Raw genomic sequence first — 24,406 nt, 5'->3', positions numbered from 1 at the left:
GAATTCTTCTGCAAGGAAATTTGTCTTCTCTCTATTTACTCAGTCAAACATTTATCTATATTAATCTGGATTCATATGTAGTTATTTTGTACTTTGGGTTATAATCTGATAGATACTGCTTTATTTTGTTGCTCAAATGGTTCCAGCTTGAGCCATTGAGAGCTCTTTCAGACTGACTCCCTATGATAGGTGCTAAAACATGCTCCAAGCTCATCTTGCATTTTCCCCCGTCTGGTAAGTGGAAAGCTGTAGCTGCCATAGTGGATTCTTTCTCCTGCTTATGCCAATTTTTGCTTTGTATATTTTGAGGCTGTTTATTAGGTACATTCAAGTTTAAAATTGTTAAATCCTCCTAGAGAATGGGAGTTATTATCATTGTTTAATAATGACCCTTTTTACAACTAATATATTTTGCATTCAAGTTTATTAAGATGGTTATTAATGTAGCTTTCTTTTGGTATTTGTCTGATATGTTTATTCATACTTTTAGCCTTTCTGTATTCTTGTGTTTTAGTGTATTTTATAAGTAGCAAACTAGATTCTGATTTAATTCTCCAGTATGACAATTTGTTTTTTAATCAGTTTAGTCCATTTACAATTATGTGTATTGATATAAATGAATTTATTTCTACCATTTTATTTTGGCCTTTCTTTGTTTTTGGTTCATGTTTGTAGGCTTTTTGTTTCTTTCTTGCCCTATTGTTTTATCCAGGTTCTTTTCTTCTGTTTTTTTCCCCCCTCAATAGCTTACATTTTCCAACATTTGAGATTTTACCAAGCATGTTGCTAAAAAATTTTTAAGTTTTATGCTCATCAACACATTTCTTCTCCTTCTAAAGAGTAGAGAGACCTTACTCTCTATGCTTTTATTCTCTGGTATTTCAGTTGTATCCTTGTTTATTTGTTTTCTATTTTATACTCAACACTTGCTTAGATTTAGAATTTTTTCCTTTTTTTCTGAAGTATATTTTTTGGAATTTCCTATTATGGAGCACTTATGGATAGTGAATTTTTATTTGGAACTGTGTGTGTTCTACATTTTTTCAAAGAAAATTTTGCTAGGTGTACAGTTCTACATTGACCGTTACTTTCTCTCAAAACTTTAAAGATGATACTTCGTTCTCTTCTGGCTTCCTTTGTTATGAGAAAGAAAGCTGTTGGCAATCTAATTGCCATTCTTTTGATGTGGATTTGTCTCTCCTCTCTGGATACTTTCAAGATTATTTTGTTCATTAGTGTTTTGTGGGTTCACTATAGCATATCTACATGTGGATTTCTTTTCACGTATACTGTTGGGGGTTCCTGTGGATTTCTGATCCATGTACCCTGATATTGAGTAAGTGCAGATTTCTTTGAATTTACCTTGATTTGGGTGTGAAGATCCATGTTTGCCATCATTCTGGAATATTGTTATCTCTTTATTTATTTATTTTTAATTTTTTTTAACGTTTATTTATTTTTGAGACAGAGAGAGACAGAGCATGAACGGGGGAGGGTCAGAGAGAGGGAGACACAGAATCCGAGGCAGGCTCCAGGCTCTGAGGTGTCAGCACAGAGCCCGACTCGGGGCTCGAACTCACGAACCGTGAGATCATGACCTGAGCTGAAGTCGGCCGCTTAACCGACTGAGCCACCCAGGCGCCCCTATTGTTATCTCTTTAAATGTTGGTTCTCCCCTAATCTCTTTTCTGAAATTTCAAATATCTATATATGAGGCATTTATCTTATGTATGTTTTAATGTCTGTAATACATATTCTACTTATTTCTCCAGTTGCATTCTGGGTAATACTTTCAGTTCTATCTTCAAAGAACTTGACAAAGTTTTTCTATAAAGGGCCAGATAGTAAACATAATAAATATTTTGGACTTTGTGGGCCATATGATGTCTGCCACAATGGCTCAAGTGTATGTTTTAGTGCAAAAACAGCCAAGAGTAATATGTAAATGAATGGGTGTGGTTTGTGTTCTAATAAAATTTTATTCATAAAAACAAGTGGTAGAGTATACTTTGCCAACCCTTACTCTATCTCATTCTCTCTTTAGTGAGGATATCTACTTTTTAACCCACTCATTGAATTGTTAATTTCATTTTTTTTTTAGTTCTGGAAATTTCTATTTGGTTCTTTTTAAAATCCATTTGATTTTTGTTTTGTTTGTTTTTTGTTGTTGTGTTTTGAGAGAGAGAGAGAGTGCGTGCATGCATAATCCAGGGAGGGAGAGAATCTCAATCAGACTCCACTCTGCCCATGTGGGGCTTGATTGCACTACTGTGAAATCAAGACCTGAACTGCGATTGAGAGTCAGACGCTCAGCTGACTAAGCCACTCTGGCATCCCCATTTCATCATTTCTGAACCTCTCTCATTTGATTCTTGGTTTTTATCTCTCCTTCCTTTTCCCCTTAGACCTTTATAATTATTTTATATTCTGATCAATTTTAATAACTAAAATTTTCTAGGCGTTTATATCTTGTTTCTGCTGACATTTTTGCCATGGTCACTGTTTTCTTATTCAGCTAGCTTTTTTTTTTTTTTTTTTTTTTTTTTTTTTTTTTTTTTTTTTTTTTTTAGTAAGCACATGTATTTGAAATTAATTTGTGAGAATTCTACAAGGCCTGGTTGAGAATGAGAATACTGTCTTTTAAAGAGGATGTGCTCTTGCTTTTACTTGGTGATTGAGGTGCTACTGGAGCTACTTTAGTTTCTCATCTTGGGGATTTCTTGATTGCACAGGTAGTACCCAGTTTAATGAGGTTGGGCATATGGTTCATATTGTCAGGAAAGACTCTTTCAATCTTTAGATGTTGTGGAAACAGACAGGTTTCCTTGTTGCCTCCCCCTTACAAGAATGTGGATTCTTTCTGGCCCGTCCTTTAACTGATAGTACAGCCCAGTTGTTTGTACTGGGCCCAGTTTTTGCAGGAATCTCCGGTTCAGTGGCCCCTGGGGTTGCAGACCCCATGGTGCATTCTCTTGAACATAGCTGTAAAGCCTCCTTAGTATCAGCATTTACCCCCCCAAGGCAGCCGGGTTGTTCACATGCACCCCCACTTTGGTTTCAGTTTCTGGTTCCTTTCATTTTCCTGGCTTTGGAGAATTTTTTTTTAACTTTCTTCTGAGTACAGCACATTTAACTACTGTATGCTTATTATGACTTTGGCAGTGTTTAGGTGTTTTGTAGTGAAAGGGGGCTTTTGGAGTATCAAGTCAACCCACTATACTAGAAGCAGAAGAGTCATATAAAATTTGCATTTTGGAAAAAAAAAATGAACATCTTGACTATGGAGAACCTGTTGGAACGCTCTCCACAATCTCTGCTTCTAGTTCCACCTGATTAAATGCTGCTCGTCTGTTACATCTCAGCTGAAAAATCATTCCAAACCTGACTCCTTCCCTGAAAATCCATACTACCTCAAAGCTTTGTACCTTTGCCCTTCTTTATTGCAATTGTACATTACTGTCTGGTTTTTCTTTTAATGCCTTTCCCTGCTATAAACTCTGTTGGGGCAGGAGACATTTCTGTTCTGGTTATATTTTCCCCAGCACCTAGGCAGGTACTCAATGAATATTTGTTGAGTCAGGAAATGAATGATACTGGCCATCTGTTTACAAATTTTATAAGTGAAATGTTGGGGCACTTGGTAAGTAGAGTTCACAGTTAAATATTCTGAATGAATCAAATGCAATGATTTTTATGACCTGTGGAGAGATTCTGTGTAAAGCGGAAAGATTGTATCATTTTGCCACCCAGAAATTAATAGATTAAAACAATGAAATACTCTTTTTATGTATAAAATTGAAAATGATTATAACAAATGATAAAGACAACAGTTGATGAGATTGCAGGGAAATGAATCATTTCATGCACATGGGTCACGGAGCAAACATAAGTGCTTTCTTAAAAAGCAATTTGGTAGTATGTATCAAATTTCTGAAAACATCATTACATTGTCTTAGCTTGGGCCGCCATAAAAACAACTCCATCATTTGGGTGGCTTAAACATTAGGAATTTCTTTTCTCACAGTTTTGGGGATTGGAAGCCAGAGATCAAGGTGCCCAGCATGGTCAGGTTCTGGGGAAGGCTCTCTTCCTGACTTGCAAATGACTTCCTTCCCCCCATGTCCTCATATAACAGAGAATAAGAAATCCCACTCTTTCTCTTCTTAGAAGGCCACCCATCCTATCAGTTTAGTGTCCCACCCCTATGACTGACCTCTTTTAACCTGAATACCACCTAAAAGTGCCATCTATAAATACAGTAACATTGGGGGCTGGGACTTCAGCATATGGATTTTCATTCTTGGTGGATTCAGTACAATCCATAGTACCACTTACCAACAATGTACTTTCAAGAATTTACCCTAAAGAAGCAATAAGAGATGGATTAAAAACATTATAGTGTAAGATTGTGTATATGTAAGAATATATGTTTGGGGCACCAGGATGGCTCAGTTTGTTAAGCGTTTGAGTCTTGATGTAGGCTCAGGTCATGATCTCACAGTTCATGGGTTCAAACCCTGCCTCGGGCTCCACACTGACAGTATATGGAGCCTGCTTGGGATTCTCTATCTGCCCCTCCCCTGCGCATGCACACGTGCTTTTTCTCTCTTGCTGTCAAAAGAAACTTAAAAAAAAAAAAGTTTATATATGGTTGTATACATGGTAGGAAGAAATAGAGGAAAAAGTCTAAATTCTAATGGAATACTGGGTAAGTTATGGTACTTCCATAACATGAAATATCATACTTACATTAAAAAGCATAAACGGCGGGGCACCCAGGTGGCTCAGGCAGTTAAGCGTCCGACTCCTGATTTAGGCTCAGGTCGTGATCTCACAGTCTTGTGAGTTCAGGTCCACACTGGGCTCTGCACAGGCAGTGAGGAGCCTTCTTGGGATTCTCTCTTTCTCTCTCTGCCCCCTTCCTCACTCATGCTGTCTCTGTCTCTCTCAAAATAAATAAATAAAACTAAAAAAAATTTTAAGCATACATTAGGAAAAGAGGTTTATAGTTCATTATAAATAAATTCAAATTATAAATCAGACTTGCAGTGCATGTATAGATTTATAGAACAAAAACTGGAATTACATTTACAAAATGATTGGGACATTTAAAGAAATTTTAAATTTTGTCTTTGTGGTTTTCTGAATTCTTCTCCTAAGTTATGTACAAATAGACCTTTAGTTAAAATGTTGTGGTTTTTTAAAATAATATTAGGTATGGGTCAAACATGACCTATCAACACTACCAATGTTAATACTCTTTATTTTTATTTAAAAATCACCTTGATATTTTATTTCTATTAAATTCTAGAGTTCTATGCAGTAATGATTTTAGTTTGGTTCCAGGAGAGCCCAGTTATCAAACACCTTGATAATGGTCTATGACCTGTTCATCACTAAACACAAAAACTGAGTCACAAGATCACATATCTTCATAGAGTTGGATAACTGCTTTTTTGTGAATAAGTATCTTTTTTTTTTAATAACTCCCAAAGAAAACAGACCACAGTAGGAAATTCAAATAAGGAATGGATTAGGAGGGAGGAGTGTTTAGAAAGATAATAGGAGTTGTAAGTTTCATTTGCAAAATATTTTTTTTTTGCAATTCATGGAAAGTGCTGCTTCTGTCCCAATGAACGTAGGGGTCGAATTAATTTCTTCTGGATATTTAAAATAATCAGGGGAAATGACACTGATTTACGTGACCAATATATGATCATCCAAATGAGGTATCATTTTGTTTCAAACAATTAAGAAGTGTTCTAGGTTAGGGAACAAAGTTGAGAGGTTGTTGTTTCCTCCCTCCTCTCCCGTCACTTCTCATTCTTGTGCCGTGTCTTCCTCTCCTTTTTATTCTGTTCACAAATGGATATTGGTGGGAACGACACGAAGTGCAAAGTGACTTTGACCTGCTGTGCTGCAGGCCCAGTTGACAATTCCGAAAGGCCACTCTCCAGGTGTCTCTCCCCTTCTCACTTTGTCCAGAGGAAGCTAAGAGGTCCTACATTCCTCGTAAGAGACAGCACGTGAAAAGAAGCCTCTAAGAAACTCAGACACACCATGAACTTTGCTATCTGCCCTGTCATTGCTTACAAAATCTCTTTTGCTGCAAGCCACCAAACTTCCAGGACAAACTTATTTGATGAACTGGGGCGGGGGCGGGGGTGGGGGTGGGGAGGCGTTGGTGAAGGAAGTCTGTATTTACCAGACTTTTCTTTACAATGGTAACTCCTGGTATCTTTCTTCAACCCACAAGCTTCCTGAGCACTCTTCCAAGCAATATGCAGGCTTCTAGAGATTATAAAACCAAGGACACTTTTATCCCTTAACTATCTAGAGTCTGTCCGGCTGATAAAATGATTAAGAAAATAACCATAGAATGAATATGTTAACAATTTTCATTAAATAACCAAATACTCATCAGCACTAAATGAGTCTTTTGAAGTGGGAATTGTGGAGAGATCCCATGATCAAATAATTTTGAAAAGTGATGTGAAAGTTAAACAGATTTCTTTACTATGAGACTTCGCAAACGCCTTGACATGCCTTGGTTACTTCATGGGCCTCCAGCAAGGTCTCATAAATTATATTGTTCAAAAAACCCTTGAGTGTTAGGACCATCGTTTTTTAAAACCTGTTAGGAGCCAGATGAAATAGATATTTAAATTAGTTTTCATCAGTCTTTATGGGCCTCTGAAAGTCTGTATTATACTGGGAAAAAAGGACCATAAAATGTGTGAACTGTAAACTGTTCAAGGGAAATGAAGCTATGAGGTTAGACTATATTAAAATATTTAAGCAGATTGCCTCATTAATGTTTGCTCTTCTCCAATGACGGACTCTGCAACCCATTTTTCACACTTTCCCTTTTAGATCTTTCTTGAAATATAATTCTTACCTTCACAGAAACTAATTTCTTATCTGAACTACCCCAAAAGCCATCAGAAATGATAGAAGGTGGGTTATGATACTGTTTCTCTCTCTTGTTCCGAGTGGTCTTTCAAAAACATCCCTCTCAGGGGCGCCTGGGTGGCTCAGTCGGTTAAGCATCCAACTTTGGCTCAGGTCGTGATCTCACAGTTTGTGAGTTGGAGCCCTGCACTAGATTCTGTGCTGACAGCTCAGAGCCTGGAGCCTGCTTGGAATTCTGTCTCCTCTCTCGGCCCCTCCCCCACGCACATACTGGCTCCCTCTCTCCCCCTCTCCCTCTGAAATATAAATAAACATTAATTTTTTTTAATCTTTCTCAATTTAGAGCTTATTTTGTACTTGTCACCAAGAGTTGCTAGTAATGACAGGATGTCCAGCACATATAATGGATTCTGTTTGTTTTAAAATGCCTAATCTTCCAGGTTGACGAATGGCACAAGTTACAAAATCCATTGTAAGATCTCTTAGTTCATGTAGGAATTTAATAAAATTAATTTGTATAAGGCCTTAATATGTATAGGAACTATTTTTGGATGAATCTGCTTTTCAGAAAAGGTAGTGTGTGTGTCTGTACGTGTGAATGTGCCTGCATGTGATTCTTTCTCAGAAAACAGACTGTGACCCCAAGGCAAATGTAAGATGAGGCTCTTTAGCATCAGTCAGAGGATTCCATTGTATGAATTCTTTTTTTTTTTAAAGAGTCTATCAAGTACAATTAACATAGACCCAACTACATTTGGTGTTCATTTGTTTATTATGTAATGCCAGAAAGAAGTTCTATGTCATAACTTGTTTGGGTCTATAATTAAAAGAAATGCATCTACTATTACACTGTATTTTATAATTTGTTAATATCTTAAACTTTCATGGAGCAGTTTTCTTAAAATCATGTGACTTCAGTAACTGCAGGCCCCAAGAAAAAAAGGAAAGATTTAAATCTTGGTACCTGAGAAGGTCTTTTTGTGTCATTGGAACAGTTTTAATATTTAATTATCAGTCATAGAATTAAGCTCCAAGTAACATTTGAATCAGAAAATTGGCTTTTTATTGTAGAATTGTCAATAACCATATTTTAACATCATCTGAAAAGATGTCAGTGTCAAAGAGGCATTATTTATTTTACTTTTATTATCTCGGGGGGAAAAATTCTGTTTTTGAGATTTAAAGCAAATGATTTCACTAATAATTAAATGACAGGTAAATACTAAAAATGTTCTGCTAAGTGTAAATATAGCTAACTTTTTTTAGAACTCTTTTACCCAGAATATTAGAGTTAATTCCTGTTCTGTTTGTTCGTCAAAAAATTTCCTGTTTTACCCACTGTGATAGGATTTAAAACATTGCAAATAATCTAATACTAATAAGCAATCATATTTTTTGATATTACTAATTCATGAATTTTTATAATCTGTACTTGGTATTTTTATATTCTATGTATCACTTATTCATGTCTTTAGCACTTCTGTATTGAACATCAGTCTGCCAGTTCTGGGTACCAGGGTTGCAGCACAAAGGAGGCAGATAATAAAAACAAGTCTGTCATGTGTGGGGTGATGGCGGTATGCACAGTGAGCAGCAGTAAAGCATATTAAAGGAAAAGAGACCTGTGGGAACGGGAGATTACATCTTTACCTCAGGTGTTTAGAGATAACCTCACTGATTCTGAGTCCTTTAGGTTGAGATGAGAAGGGAGTGAGCAAGCCATGTGTGACTAGAAAAGTGGGAGCAGCATATGCAAAGGCCCTGAGGCATGTGTTCTGTGTTTGAGGGCTAGCTAGGAGACCATCATGGGGTGGGGGGTCTGCTGTGAGGGGTAGAGAAGATCAGAGTGTAAGTGTGGGGAGAGGGGGTCCTAACAGGTCTTGCGGAGCATTGTAAAGGTTTGGGCCTTTGCAATGAGTTGTTCGCGTGACGAAGTATGACTCATACTTGCAAAAGGCTCACCCTAGTGTGTTGCCAAGACTCTGACATAGAAAAGACTAGAAAAGGGAGACCAACGAGGCTGCAGCCATACCAAGATATGTTTTGAAGGTATAACTGACAAACTAATTTATAAGCTAAGTTTGTAAAGCTGTTATTTTAAATTTCTATTACCTTGGGTCTACTAGATGAATGTTCATAATATATAACTGTTTTAAGTTTCTCTTAAAGCTGCTTTCTACAAGTACAAATTTCAGAACTGACTTTGTTGAGATTTTTTTTAATAGAATTACTGATTCAGTGGCAGGTATTTTGTTTTTGTTTTGTTTTTTAATATAATTTATTTTGAGAGAGAGCACACATGAGCAGGGGAGGGGCAGAGAGAGAGAATTCCAAGTGCAGGGGGCCCCACCCGGGCCTTGATTTCACAAACTGATGAACTGTGAGATCATGCCCTGAGCCAAAATGCAGTCAGATGCTTAACTGACTGAGCGACCCAGGTGCCCTATAGGTATTTTAAATTATATCAATTTTTAAGCTTGCTGCCATATGTGAGTAATATAGAAAATGTCTGATGTAAGTAAGTATGTTTGAAATATTCCACATTGCTTCTCAGATACAGTTTCCATTTTTTAACACAGATTTTTTTCCTCTTTATTATTTTCTGTGAAAATATCGGGGCAAGAGAATAAGACATGGGCACTAAGAGCCCTGGATTTGGAATGCAAGAGACCTAGGTTCAAGTCCAGGCCTCTGCACATATAATCGGTATGACCTTGGGAAAGTCACCTCACCCCCCTGACCCTCAGCAGCCTCCTCTCTTGGAGGCTGCAGAATGGATTGCTGTGAGCCTCTTATGTTATGCATATAAAGCAGCTAGCATAGTACCAGGGGCACGTTAAGAATTTTGTTTCTGGTAATTGCTATATTTGTTTTGATAACAACCATGACAAGGAAGATCTGATGACACAGAGATATTTGTGTTTATTAGGAAGAATAATTTTAGAAGGAGCTGTTACCTGTAGGCATGACTACAGCTAAGTTATTTGTTACCATCACTTAGGTATAGATGCCCACTCCATATACCTAATATTCAGTACATAGTCTGGTATATGCACTAAAGGCATGTAAATAAGGACAAGTCCAAAATACTAACTCCTGTGTTTAACTGGTCAGATTTATACCTAATGAAATAATCTCACTAAAATGGCAGCCCTTCGCTGTCTATAACAGTCTTTATTTTAGTGAAAGTTCACACAAGTGATGTTCCCCTGACTTACCTTTCTTGCTTTTCATCACCTAAACCCCTGGCTCTGTTGTGTGAGGTAGGTGAGGTGCCCAAGTGAAGTTTGATATGGCAGGACGAGTTGCTGTATCCTTGTGAATCACAATCTCCTTTGACAGTTGAAGCAAGGTTGACTCTAACATAACTGTGTGGAGTCTGCCAGAGAACAAAGCCAAAGAACCATATCAGTCATCAGAAAACTAAAGATAAGTTCCTTGCCCTTTTTCATTAAAGTTTGCATAGGTGAAATACCCACCCACAACGTGGTATGAGTTTTTGTGCTGTGTAATAACATAATGTGGCTATAGTTTTCATCTGAATGCTCAAATTCCCAGGTTAATGATTTATATAGAACTCTCCACTTGAACTTTTGTGATCATTATTGTACTTATTTTTAAGTGTACTTATTTTTAAGTCTGGGTTGTTACCGTTTTCTCAGTGGGTATTTATTCTGAAGTACTATGTGAAAAATCCATTTTATTACAAATGATTATAATATTACAAATTTGTTTTTAATTTTTTTAATGTTTTTATTTGTTTTTGAGAAGAGAGAGACAGAGCATGAGCGGGGGAGGGGAGAGAGAAAGAGGGAGACACAGAATCTGAAGCAGGCTCCAGGCTCTGAGCTGTCAGCACAGAGCCCGACGAGGGGCTCAAACTCACAAGCTGTGAGATCATGACCTGAGCTGAAGTTGGATGCTTAACCAACAGAGCCACCCAGGTGCCCCTATAATATTACAAATTATTATAAAACATTGGGTTAGCTCAAAGTTCATTGTTTTGTAATTTCTAGATCAGACTTTCTTTTCTCCTTCCTAAAAATATTTGAAAAAATATTTGAATATTTTTCTGGAGTTCACATTCTGATGCAATGTATTATTCTATGAAATTAAATAATTGATGTTTCCCTATTTAAGGATGAAGTATAATTATAAGAATTTCACAGCATAAATTCTAGCAGCAGTGAGTTTCTGAAGTAACAAATTATTTACTCTATAATGGAAAAGAAATTTTTAGACTTAAGAGATGCCTTGATATCAATAAAAGGTCTTTGTCATAATGATTCAGGTATAACTTTAAAATTAATTGCTTTTATCCTAATTGACTAGTTGCAAGCATCAAAGATACACACACACACATACATATACATATATATATATGTAAAACAAGAGTGGGAGAACCAAATAAAAACCTTATGGGAAAGTTATATGAAGCATTTCCATAATCATTTCTACCCATTTTATACATAAACATTAAAAATTAGTTAAAATTATAAATATATAAGTCTTTGGTAACTAAAATATAATCTTTAGAAAAATAAGCTAATTGAGGAAGAAATGATGTGTTAATTATCAAATCCAAAAGATTCATTTTGTTGAAATATACACTTTTTGAATGAGATCAATACATCTTTCTCTTTGCATTAACTAAGTTAAAATTCGTATGTTCAAAATTTTTGATGATTGTTGCACAAGCAGACTTAAACTTATATAGTATAAATTCTAAATCCATTATTCATTAGAAATATCTTACACTTTTAATCTTGATCTTAGTAAAAGAAGATGTCTGTTTAGTCTTCATAATTCTCTTTTTAAAATTTTTTTTTCAACGTTTATTTATTTTTGGGACAGAGAGAGACAGAGCATGAACGGGGGAGGGGCAGAGAGAGAGGGAGACACAGAATCGGAAACAGGCTCCAGGCTCCGAGCCATCAGCCCAGAGCCTGACGCGGGGCTCGAACTCCGGGACCGCGAGATCGTGACCTGGCTGAAGTCGGACGCTTAACTGACTGCGCCACCCAGGCGCCCCAGTCTTCATAATTACTTCTAAAAATTTTAATGAGATCTTGCCTTGATTCCATAGGGATATTTGGCTAAGCACAAAAATCCTGAAACACAGATGGTCTGTCTTCTCTATATGTTTTTATTCAAGTATTTATTTTTATTTTTAAATAAGTTAGAATCTGTGCCGACACACTTAAATAAACAAAAATATGGTACAATAAAACACTACATCTATTCAGAATTTCTGTGTTTTTTCAATTAAAATTAAATCTCCAGTTTCACATTAGCTTAATTTTTATTTGGAAGAAGAGCAGTTAAGATATTTTAGTTTGTGTTCAGTATGCTTTTATAATATTTCTATCCAGGGGATATTTATTCAATTTGTCAAATATGTGATGCCACTATAAAACTCTTTTCACTGTCATCTCAAGGACTAATCATTGTTTTCTGTAGATCTGGAAAATATTTATTGTACTCCTTACCTTGAAGGCTGTCTAAAACAGAATAGTTCCATTGCATTCATTCCAGGTTAAAATCTGAAACAAATGACTACAAATACCTCCTTTAAATAAATTTCCATTATAGATGCAAGTAATATGTATACTGTGAACCAGTATACATTTTTCTTAACTATTCTTCAGGGAAATATAAAGATTACACACACACACACACACACACACACACACATACACATAAGGGCAATGGGTGGCTCAGGTGGATGAGCATCCAACTCTTGGTTTCAGCTCAGCTCATGATCTCAGGGTTCATGAGACTGAACCCTGTGTTGGGCTCTGCACTGATGGCATGGAGCCTACGTTGTATTCTCTCTCCCTCTCTCTGTGCCCCTCCCACACTTGCACTTTCTTTTCTCTCAAAATATATGTGTATAAATAAAGATATATATATATGTGTGTGTGTGTATAAAGATATAAAATACATGATAATAACCATTCTATCAATATAAATGACTGATTTTGATTTTTTTCCAGGCCTGATGGAATTGGAACAGTTTCAATGGAAGAAAAAGAGAGATTTGAGGAGATAAAAGAAAGACTCTCTTCCCTTTTAGAAAATCAGATAAGCCATTTCAGGTATATATATTCCATTCATTAATATTAAGTATTTGCTTTCTTCATTCAACACTCCAATCCCCCACAGCTGTTTATCATGTCTTTCTGCTGCTACTCAAGAACTACCAGTAGCTTCTTTTCCAATGCCTGCAAGGTAAGATCCACGTTCCTCAGTCTGTGGTCTGTTTCTAAGCCCACCACCATTCAGTTTCCACCATTCGCTAAGGTAGATCCCTTCGCCCTTCAGTGTCCAGTGTGGAACGTATTTCTCACGTGTGCATTTCTCATTCTTGAGTAGCCTCTTTCCCCAGCTCTGGTGACTAGTCCTTTCTCTCAGAATCACCAAGCAAGGAACCTCTTATGTCCTGTCTTCACAGTGCAGCCTTTCTCAATCATTCCAGCAAAGACTAAAAAACCTGAAGTCTTTCAGCATATATTGTCTGTACTTTTCACTAGTCGTTTGTCACATAGTCATAACACCCATTTCTTAAGCCATTAGGTATCCTTTTATTTATATTTTCTGAGAACAAGGGTCCCACTGCCTGGCACAGTTTCTTGCTCAAAAAAATTAACCATTTAAACTAAGAAACATTTGTATAGTGAAAGGTCAAAAATCTTAATATTTTTCCCCCTGATTATAGGTAGCTGAACAGAACCTCATGGTTAAAAACAGAAATTTGCCAATATGTTCCCTTTTTTTTCAATCATTTTTACCAGGTCCTATAGTATGTTGTGTCTTACAACATACTTGTCTTGTTGCAGAGATCAGACTTGAAATTATTTCATCATTACTGAAAACTTCGGTTAATATACTTCTGTAATAGTTCAAGAAAGCTGTTACTTAACCATTATCTTCTAGGCATATTATAAGTCTTCCTCTGTGAGTCTGACTAGCTCAAGAGAAAAGACCTAAAGCCATGGACAATAAAGACTCCCACTGGAACAGCCCAGCCAGATTCTTCTTTAGCAAAGACCATAGCCTACACATACCCACCTTAAGTGCATATAGCTTCCATTCAGGTTTTTACTGCCACACTTTTGAAAATGATCAGACAACCAAGGTCATCAGACATTTGAGGAGAGTATTTAATATGGAAAATAGAGTCTAAAATAAGTAAATACGAAAAGAGCAATTGGGAAAACATGGGGAAGGTAAAATTAATGTGGGGACTAAGGCAATGAAAATCTGTTATTGATGTCCTTGGAGAGGTTTAAGAAGATAGGACAACTATAAAACAAAAGCAGGATGTTGTTAAAGAAAAAAAATGAATAAACCTCAAGGAACAAATACGAACACATACACGCTATTAAAAATTAAGTTAATGAAACCTTCTAGAAAGTAATAGGAGAAAGGTAGGAAAATGGAAATACAAAGATAAGAAAAATTAAGGATTTGCTCAGGAGTTTCATCACCATAAGTAATAGGAATTCTGGAAACATAAGGCTGAAAGTAGGAAATTGTCAATACATTTATTCAAAAACATTTTACAGAAGTAAAAGACATAAGGGTTCACAGTGAAAGAGCTCATTGAGTACCCAGCACAATGGATTAGAATAGATACTCATCAGGGACATTTTCATGAACTTCCAGCATCTTGGGGATAAAAGAGAAGATCCTGAAATACAAAGAATCCAGAATCAGAATTACTTCTCAACGTTGATTCGTTCTACAAACATACATTGAGTACATATTGTGTGTCAGGCAGAGAACAAAGTTAAAGTTCCTTTTCTTCAACTTCCATTCTGATGGGAGGAGCAATACCAATATTCAGAAAACAATGCATCACTGTCTTCAAATTTCTGAGGAAAGATTATTTTCAACCTAGAATTCTATACCAGTAACAGTCTTAAGGGTAGTAGTAGAAAAATATTTTCAGACATTAGGACCTTAAAAGATACGCTTCTTGAGGTGACTGACTGCTAAAGCCAGTAGAGCATGTAGCTCTTGATCTCAGGGGTTATGAGTTCAAGCTCCATGTTGGGCATGGAGCCCACTTAAAAAAAAAAAAAAAAGATATGCTTCCCATAATCCCTTTCTGGAGAGTACAAATTCCAGACAAAGGAAAAAACAAGGAGGGATAGTTAAGATCCCTGAAACTGAAAATCGGCATTAAAGAGGAGGGAATCTTCATGGTGATTGTTAATAGAAACCCCAAGTGATGGCTGAGCTTTGAAAGCAGCCAGTTCTGATAAGAGGTCAGAAAAAATCTTCAAGTAAATTAAATTGACAAAATACTAAGATGTTTTAATATGTTGAGAGAGAATTTACCCATTTGGAAGTGAGTTTGGAGTTATATTAATTAGATTATATTAGTTATATTGGAATTTGGAATTACATTAGATAAGGTCTATAAAAAGAGGAAATTAGGGGCGCCTGTGTAACTCAATCAGGTGAGCATCTGACTCTTGATCTCTGTTCATGTCATGATCTCACAGTTGTGAGATTGAGCCCCACATTGGTCTCTGCTGTCAGCACAGAGATTCTTGTGATTCTTCCTCTCCCTTTCCTTCTGACCCTCCCCTGTGCACACATGCACTCTTGTGCATGTGCTCTCTCTCTTTCAAAATAAACAAAAAAATAGAAAAAAAATAAATAAAAATAAAGACAGGTATTAAATATAAACAAAATGATGGCACATAAGAAATCATAGTACTGTGTCTCAGTTATCTAGGATATTACATAATATAAATACTTGATTTAACCCCCAAATGGTATAACTGTGTTAGAAAGACAGGAAGGACAGGAATTACATTTAGGGTTGGGTAAAGTAGTCAAAAAAAATAATATATGTCTAAGATGGGATGATATTTATCCTGTCATCTGAAACAAAAAAAATTTAAAGACTATGTGCAAAAATGCTTTTCAACACATTAAATATAAGACCATGAATAAAAGTGATTCTTGAGAGATGAGAAACAAATGAATAAGCCCTTTCATTGCCTCTGCTTAGCATGAGGACAGTGTTTCCAGGCCATGGCCCAGGCAGGAGAATCTCAGTGGACCCTGACTTGAGACAGAGATGGGAGTCCAGGAAGGACAAGACAGCCAGAATTCTCAGATCAGACTTCTAAAGAAAGAGAGAAGAGACCTACAGGTATTTGCTGAGGGTCCCCTTAGAGTCTTCAACTAACTATTGATCTGAGCAAGTATGTAAGGAAACTATTTAAAGTCAGGCAAATAATCCTTTCTCTCTGTGGTAGAATTACAGAGGATAATCCCCAAAGCTAACACAGCTAAGAGGAGTACCAGTTTCTACCACCCAGATTGGAAAGCTTCTAAATCATGAGTATCAGAATACTGAGACGGCTTTGCCTCAGTAATGGAAAAAAAATTAGCCCTGTTTTTTTCTCTCTCCTGATGAGAATTAAAATAAAAATTCAAATAAATCAAACTGTTTTTAAGTAATTTCATTGAATTCCAGAACAAAGTTCAAGAATAGAGGAATACAAAAATATTGAGCCACCAATAATGTAAAACAACACTGTCTAGCGTCCAGTCAAAAATTTCTAGGCATATGAAAAAAAATAGTAAAATATAACCAATGAAGAGAGCAAAAACAGCCAAAAGTAGAAATAACACAAGATAGAATTAGTAATCCATACTATTAAGAGAATTATTACCAAATGTCTTATGCTCAACCTGTTAAGGGCTTTAATGGAAAACCTACAGCTTCATACTTAATATGAAGACTGAATGTGAAAGATTGAAAGTTTTTCACCTAAGATCAAAAGGCAAGGATGTTTGCTCAGAAATCAGTATTCAAGGTAGTGTGGTATGGACAGTTCAGAAGTAGACTCATACACATATGGTCAATGGATTTTCAAAAAATATATAAAGATAATTTACAAAGTATGCTTTTTTTCAACAAATATTAACCTGGACCCATACCTCATACATGATTGAAAAGTTAACCTAAAATGGATAGATCTAGAAAACAGAAAAATGTCTCTGTCCTTAGACTAAGCATAGATTCTTAAACACCAAAATCATGATTCATAAATGGAAAAATTTTACCTTAAACTTCAACAACATTAAAAACTTTTGATCTTCCAAAGACATTGAGAGAATAAGAGATACATTCCAGAATGGGAAAAAATGTTTGCACAATACGTATCCCACAAAAGACTTTTTATCCAGAATATATAAATAACTCTTAAAACTTAGTAAGAAATGAAACAACTCAATAAAAAAATTATGATATTTCACCAAAGACATATGGTGAAAAGGCATATGAAAAGATGCTCAACATCATTACTCTTCAGGGAAATACAAACTAAAATACAATGAGGTACTACTATGTCATTAGCATAGCTAAAGTTTAAAAATTACTCCCCAATGTGTTGGCATGGTTGTGAAACTGGACCTAGCCTATGACCTAGGCCATTCCACTTGTAGGTACTCCCCCGAGAGAAATGAAAGCATATGTCCACACAGAGACTTTTATGTGAGTGTTCAAACCTTAACATACCAGCATTATTCCTAATAAACATAATAAGCCAGGTGGCCATCAGCGAGGAATGAACAATGTATTGCAATACTTCTGAGCAGTAAAAAGGAATGAACTGTTGATAGCATAAAAATATATTGAGAGAAATTACATGCAAAGAAGTACATACTATGATTTCTCTTACATAAAATTATAGAAAATACAAATTATTCCAAATGACAAAGTAAATCAGTGGTTGCCTGGGCCCAGTGGGTGGGGAAAGAACATTTGAGGGTCATGAATATATATATTAAGTTGAATGTAGTTATGGTTTCACAGGTGTTTACATATGCCAAAACTTATCAAATTATATATTTTAAATATGTGCAGTTCATTATATATCCTTTATGCCTCTAAATCTATTAAAAACTAAGTACTTCCATAGTGGAAAGTTAGTAGAATATTTAAAACTGAAAAATCAAGAATTAGAAATATTAGCATGTAGGTTAGGAATATAACTTTTAAATACTGAAAGAAGTAGCAAAAAGTTAAAAACTTTTTTTTTCTGAAGAAATTTACTTAGGGAGTGGGGTGGAAATGACATAAAGAACTTTTTTTCATAAAAAGTCTTGAAAAGAAGTTTCCTTTCAGATTACGTGCATATATAACTTTAACAAAAAGAAATCCTGTATTTTAAAATGGATAAGGAAAGGAAACAATTTGTGGGACATGTGTATGCAGGTTCATTTATCTGTGTAATTAATTTACTATGTTAGGAATCAGGGTGATTTTAATTTATTCATATTAGATATTAAACTTTGTTGAATTTTATTTGATAATTGTGTATTTTCCCCTTTGCTTTGCTATTAGAGAGCTATCAAAGTGGTAAAAACCCAAAATATTTATCCTGAAAGGCAGAACAAAACTATTCCTTTCTTTTAAAACTCATTTTGTAAAGATTAATTAAGCTCTGTGTAGTTATTTTCTGTACTTTATTGATTCAGGATTACTTGTACTCTGTAAATGTGCTGAATTATTTACACATCATGGGCAGCTAATGCTAATTCAGAACATACCCAGTGGGACCTCAGAGCCCTGAAATGCTAAATGTAATCTGGGGATCAGTAACATTCCATTCATAAAATGTGTCACCCACAGGTTAATGGAAATAAACAATAGGAAAGACAATGGGTGGATTATGCAAATACACTGAAAAGATTTAAGCAGGGGGAGGGGACTATAAGAACCTAATTTGTGTTTTATTTAAACGTGGATTAAGGTTTATGGTACACAAAATGATGAAAGCTACTTTGCTAATTTGCTAATGCTCTAAAAGGCAACACTGCCCAGGAAACAAAACTATCAAAAATAAATTGGTGGTGGTTTTTGTGCACGGGAGCAGAGGGAGGAGTGAGAGAATGCATCGAGGCAAGCGTAAGTGAAGGAAATTTTTTGACAGTAAATGAAATGATAAACACTGTTGTGAAGAAAAATTTGAGTGACTGGATTTATGACATTTTTTTGCATTTATCTGAAACTAATAAAAGTTTCATAAAACTAAAACCCAGCCCTAATATAAATTTAGCAACTGCTTTGTGAGAAATCAGTCTTTAATCACTCTTTAATCACTCTTCAAAATTCACTCCTATAAAATAATTTGAATTTAAAATATACGTGCTTTTAAGGAAACCTGTTCAAATTGCCTTGTGAAAACAGTAATTTCATAGTGAGTTACATCTTAGAAGATGTGTTAACCAAGTCCCTGAATAATGGCAAAGGACATGGAAATATACAAACTTCAAGTTACTAGTGTCAAGATTTCTAATACAGATCCAAGTGGCAGCCTGTGGACAGCTCAGCTGCCTGGAGCACTTGATCTTGGGGGGGGGGCAGTGGTTGGGGGGGCGAGGTGCTTTACTGAACTGATTCAACAAAGCGAGGAGCTCCAGCAGGATGAAGTGGCCCTGACGTTTTCTGCTCTTTAAGTGGAAAGTGACCTGAAGAGGGACTCCCGTGTAAAGAGCCATAAATCTGTTACCACCATGTGTCAACAAACTTCCAAGGAGCACACTCACTCCCCCAGCTTCTGACCCTGATTTCAGAATGCTAATGTAACCTGTCCTCCAGTTGTGGGGGTGAATTAGGAATACACAGGACTGGAAAGACTGAGGATGACCCACTCTGCTGGCAAACTGCAGAGTTCCCCAAGGTTTATGTGTTTTGTGTGGGGAGGTGCCACCGGCACAGAAGACAAAAAGGGAGAGCTGAAAGCCATTTTTCGTACTAGAAGTTATGACTGGTGGGGAAGGGGGGTGGTATTTCCATCTCAAGCCACACAAGTACAGGAGTAGATGGGCGAAGTCATTTTGTTGATGATAGGGCTTGATAACAACAAACCTTAAGAAATGTTTAGGGAATATGTTTTAATTATCTCTTTAATAGGACCTTTCTGAACATGTATCGTCAAAACTGTAGAACCTTTTCATCACAGTTGACAGCCTTACTGTTTAAAGAAATTTACAGCATGAACTAGGTAAACTTCTGCTGTTAAAATATTTCCCAAATGGGCTGATGCTATTTTAGCCAACCTTTCACTGTTCTTTAATAATGCCAAGTAATAGAAGAGGGAATTATTTAGCAGTCTTGGATATTAAATGTGTGACTTTTTTTGTTCCTCCTTTTGTTTTTAAAGATACTGTTTTCCCTTTGGACGACCTGAGGGTGCTCTAAAAGCTACGCTTTCATTACTCGAAAGGGTATGTTTGAACACTACTTTGTAAACACTATTTGCACTCTTAGTGGCTGTGTGTTTTAGTTACTAACCCAGGCAGATAAGCCCATTCCTCGCAAGTGTGTTCCCTGAGGCTGTTGGTCACATTTCATCACTTTGTCATCTGCTCTTACTACAACTCCTCCTATTGACTATTTCTTCCTGTCCGAAACCTTTCTGAAGCCCACCCCGGCCATCCTGTGCCGAGTTGATGGCATCTTGGTAGTATCCATTTTCCCCACCTCTTTCTTTCCCTCATGAGATTTTCCTAGTCAAGTATAATTATGTTTTTCAGACTTGATTGTTGTCTTTTATTACCACCCTCCCCCCCGACTTATTTGAACTTCTGTCATGTGTGTCACACCTATAAGAGTTTATCATTTAATATTTACAAACGTATCATGCCTTTCATTCTAAATCTCAGAATTCACTTCAACTTATGTTACTTTAAATGAATACACAAATGGAAGAAATTCGTTTTCCCTCAACTAAATAGCAAACAAGGCTTTCATATCCACGCTAAAATAACTTACTAATGAAAATACGTTCTTCACTCCTGTTTTTGTGGCAGACTAAATTTGAAAGGGAAGAATCATCTTGATGTATTTATAAAACTACATGCTGGGTGGATCCTAACAGTTAAGCAATGTGGACAATTCCTTTTCCTTATCAGTATTAGAAACAATTTCTAAGGATCATTTATAGCTCATGATTTGAATGTTCTGGCCCCGATTTATTGACTTCAAACACTTGGTCTTGCCCACTTTCCTGCCAAATGAATTCTAGATTGTTTATTAGCACTTCTATTAAAAGCAAAAAGGGATTTCACGGATTTGAGCACTTGGAAGATGAGAGCTAGAACTGATGAATGTAATGAGATCTTTGGATTATACATTGGTTTCCGCTGTATATCCCTGTCTTATTGTTCCCTGTGCATCATGTGATAGAAATATTATTATAGTAGTGACCTGTTTTATTTGAACTTTTATAATAAAGCTGCATGTAACCTAGGCTTTTCAAGGTATTCATTTCATCCAGTTCATTAAGGTATCATAGAAAAGATAAAATCTTTACAGAGAGCTTTACTTTTGGAACGGCATCCCATCCTGGGGACCTAATACAACCTGTCTGTGTTCCGGTTTCCACGGTGGAGCCTCCATCCTCCCCCCATCATGGAAGAGTTAGTAATAGCAGAGATGCTCTCACGCCCTGACAGGCGGCAGGATGAACAGTGACCTTTTTCCCAGTTGTAGTCGCTAATCATGTCTCTTGCTGAACTGAGACAGAAATGGGAGGGCCACTTCTTCATTTTCACGTCTCTGTATTTATTGACATCTTAGAAAAAATAAATCTCCATGTGAATTCTTCATACTTACTATGCCTTGGAAGAAATGGAGAAGATACAGGAGACAAGCTGGGTCTCTCTTTCGCACTTGCGCCCTAACATTGCCCTTTGCCAGGAAAGAGGATACAGTTCCCTCCATTCCAAATTAAATACCCAGCTCCTGGATACTATGAACTATAACCCAATTTCATTCCTGGACTCGTCTCTGTAACAGACCATATACATTCTAATTTCAGCAGCTCTATTATTTAAAAGTGTACCACCAGGGGAAGGCCTGATAGTAAAGTTCATCATTCTGCGTGTGGGACAAAATTAATATTAAATTTAAATCTTACTAATAATCACATTAAAAATAATAGTACACGTTAAAGCTTTTTTTTTTTTTTTTACTATGAGCCAAAGGGTTTTTCTGCCTCTAAAGACTGATGTGTAGTTCTAATTAAAGTTCCAGATACGTGTAAAATATGTTAAAAATTTTTAATATGAAACTATGAAGAATAATTGAATTTGATGGGAAGGACGTTTTTCAGTAATAAAGTTTGCTGTTTTGAAAAGGAAACCTTGCCTGACAAAATTAAAATATGTTGTGAAAGACCACCAGTGCTTAAGTGGTTGAATAAATTTGAGATTATAAAATCCCTCGTGCCGAGGCTGATCAAAAGAGAATGAAGTAATAAAGCATGGATGTTTTCATGCTCTTTTGATGATTCTTTAAGGTGAAAGACTAATAGAATAGTAAGAATACTTACTGTTCTTGTCTTCTTTATACTCACGTTTTGCCATATATTTTATAATTTGAATATAAGCAAAACCAGAAAAGCTGCATTAAATATATGGAAAAATAGTTCTGGACTAATGGTATAATCAAAACTGACTGTAAGCAATTTTATCACTGAAAAAGTTTTAAGGAAAATTATCAATGAGTCATTATAAAAGTGCTTAAATACATAATATCTTGAATTCTGGATATGATTGCATTTTTGCCTTGCCAATAATAATACTTATAAAGGAAAAAAATCTAAAAATACAGTTAAGAACTCAACAGAAAATAATCTGTTCTTTTTAATTTCAGAAAGTTTCTGTGTGTTTTAACACAGAAATGCCATTCATTTCACTAAAACAAAAAATTTTTTTCCCTCTCAGCAGATCACAGGAATTAGTTTGTGAGAATTTGAGATCTTGATTTTTATAGAGCTCAAAAACAGTGCTTGTTATTAATGGAACTTTGTTACTGTTTTCATATATATCGCTCAAAAGATTTAAAGCATTTAAATTAGGGATGTGCAAGAGAAACTTTATTGCTTGTCCCAAGGACTATAATCCTGATCTGAAACAGCTGCTCTAACGGTGTCCTGGGCCCCTGGAGGAAAAGTGACAGTCCTCACACTGAATGGTGGTTTGGCCTAGGGGAGGTTTTGATGTGCATAAATGAGGCTTAGACAGGAGGAGCCAAGATTGGAGGATTATGTTCCCAGTTGTGATGTGCCGACTCATTACTTTCCCTCAATGTTACCTAGGACCCCTTCCTGGTAATAGATATAGGACAATTTGTATAATTTGATTTTGGTATCTGTTTTATGCAATCTCTCCCTGTCTTCCTCTCTTTAGGTCTTAATGAAAGATATTGCCACTCCCATACCAGCAGAAGAGGTGAAAAAAGTGGTCAGAAAATGTCTCGAGAAAGCTGCCTTGATCAATTACACCAGACTCACAGAATATGCCAAAATAGAAGGTCAGTGCAGTGAGCAATTGCCGAAGTGGCAGTGAGAGCCAACAATGCCTATTAACTGAATTTTCTGTGAGAAGTTCTTTCCTTTCCTGAACAAACCTGTACCGTGGCAAAGGGAAATGTCTCATTAAAATCTCAGCTGGTGAACTGAAGAGCTTTTTCCTATTCATTGCTTTAATATGCCTCCTGGGACTCTGCTTGAATGAAAGACCCAGGATTCGTGCTTAAGTTGTCCTTTGTTCTTATTTTGAGTTTTCAGGGAACCAAAAGGTGTTTTCATGGGTTGTATTTTTTGACATTACCGTAAGTATGTCTAACATTTCAACTGTAGGTAGTGTCTTCTTTCCTGATCAGTAATAGTGTAGTATTACATAATTTTATTTTCTGTTCAACAGTGTTGCTCAGAGAAGGAGGAAACTTGTTGATTATGATGAGGGCCAAAATAAACTGACAGAATTCCCTGCAACTTCTCATTGCTTGCAATATATTAACACATTTGAATGATTACATCTCTTGAGAGGACTGCACTTTTTTTTTTCCTCTTCCTTCAGATTTCACTCATTAAGATTACTGAGGTTTAAGATGCTTAGAAATAACTAAATTGAAATTTGTGGCAAAGACACAAAAATGGGCTTTATTCGACAATCCTTTGATATGATTAAAAATGATAGAAAGGGCCTCAAAGTTTTTGCTCCAATTATTCATAAAACTGGCTTGTGTCGTCCATGTAGCATTCACTTAGGAAAAGTTTGCAAAGTTAAATGCGTATATCTAAAAATAAAGGCAAATCCTCTGTTAGAAAAATTTTAGTAACTTTTAATATAAAATTGTACTGAATTATAAATTTGTTAATTACTGATGTGAAGATAGTTTTATCAAAAGTGGTACAATGAGAAAGATTGATTATAATTGGCTGCGTTATATCCTTTTTTTCTCTCCGAATCCGATCAAGCTTTCTAACAAGCATGCAATAACCAACCTCCTGAGTGATTAACAAAAAAGCCATCCCATCACTATAGCAACCAATATTATATCACGAGAGTAACAACATGAAACCTCCTTAGTTACCAGTTTAACATCATTAATTATGATATCATGTTGTGTTAAAGCAAAAGCAATGAATATTAGCTCATTTGGGGAAAGTGG

At 36.0% G+C, this 24,406-nt stretch overlaps 1 protein-coding gene across 23 annotated transcripts in view; it reads left to right on the top strand.

Annotated features, from left to right (window-relative positions):
• The window catches only part of CADPS2 (calcium dependent secretion activator 2), a 540,930-nt gene that overhangs the window by 400,340 nt on the left and 116,184 nt on the right, over positions 1-24,406 (top strand). For all 23 annotated transcript variants that reach the window (XM_045052688.1, XM_045052669.1, XM_045052676.1 and 20 more), the window contains 3 exons: positions 12,909-13,010; positions 20,109-20,172; positions 23,140-23,263. In XM_045052688.1, coding sequence (XP_044908623.1) covers positions 12,909-13,010; positions 20,109-20,172; positions 23,140-23,263 — 290 coding nt within the window. The remainder of the gene's footprint in view (positions 1-12,908; positions 13,011-20,108; positions 20,173-23,139; positions 23,264-24,406) is intronic.

The sequence above is a fragment of the Felis catus genome, chromosome A2 (genome assembly GCF_018350175.1).
Source record: "Felis catus isolate Fca126 chromosome A2, F.catus_Fca126_mat1.0, whole genome shotgun sequence".
Taxonomy (NCBI): domain Eukaryota; kingdom Metazoa; phylum Chordata; class Mammalia; order Carnivora; family Felidae; genus Felis; species Felis catus.
The sequence above is the reverse complement of the archived record's forward strand: the minus strand, read 5'-3'. Positions and strand labels throughout refer to the sequence as shown.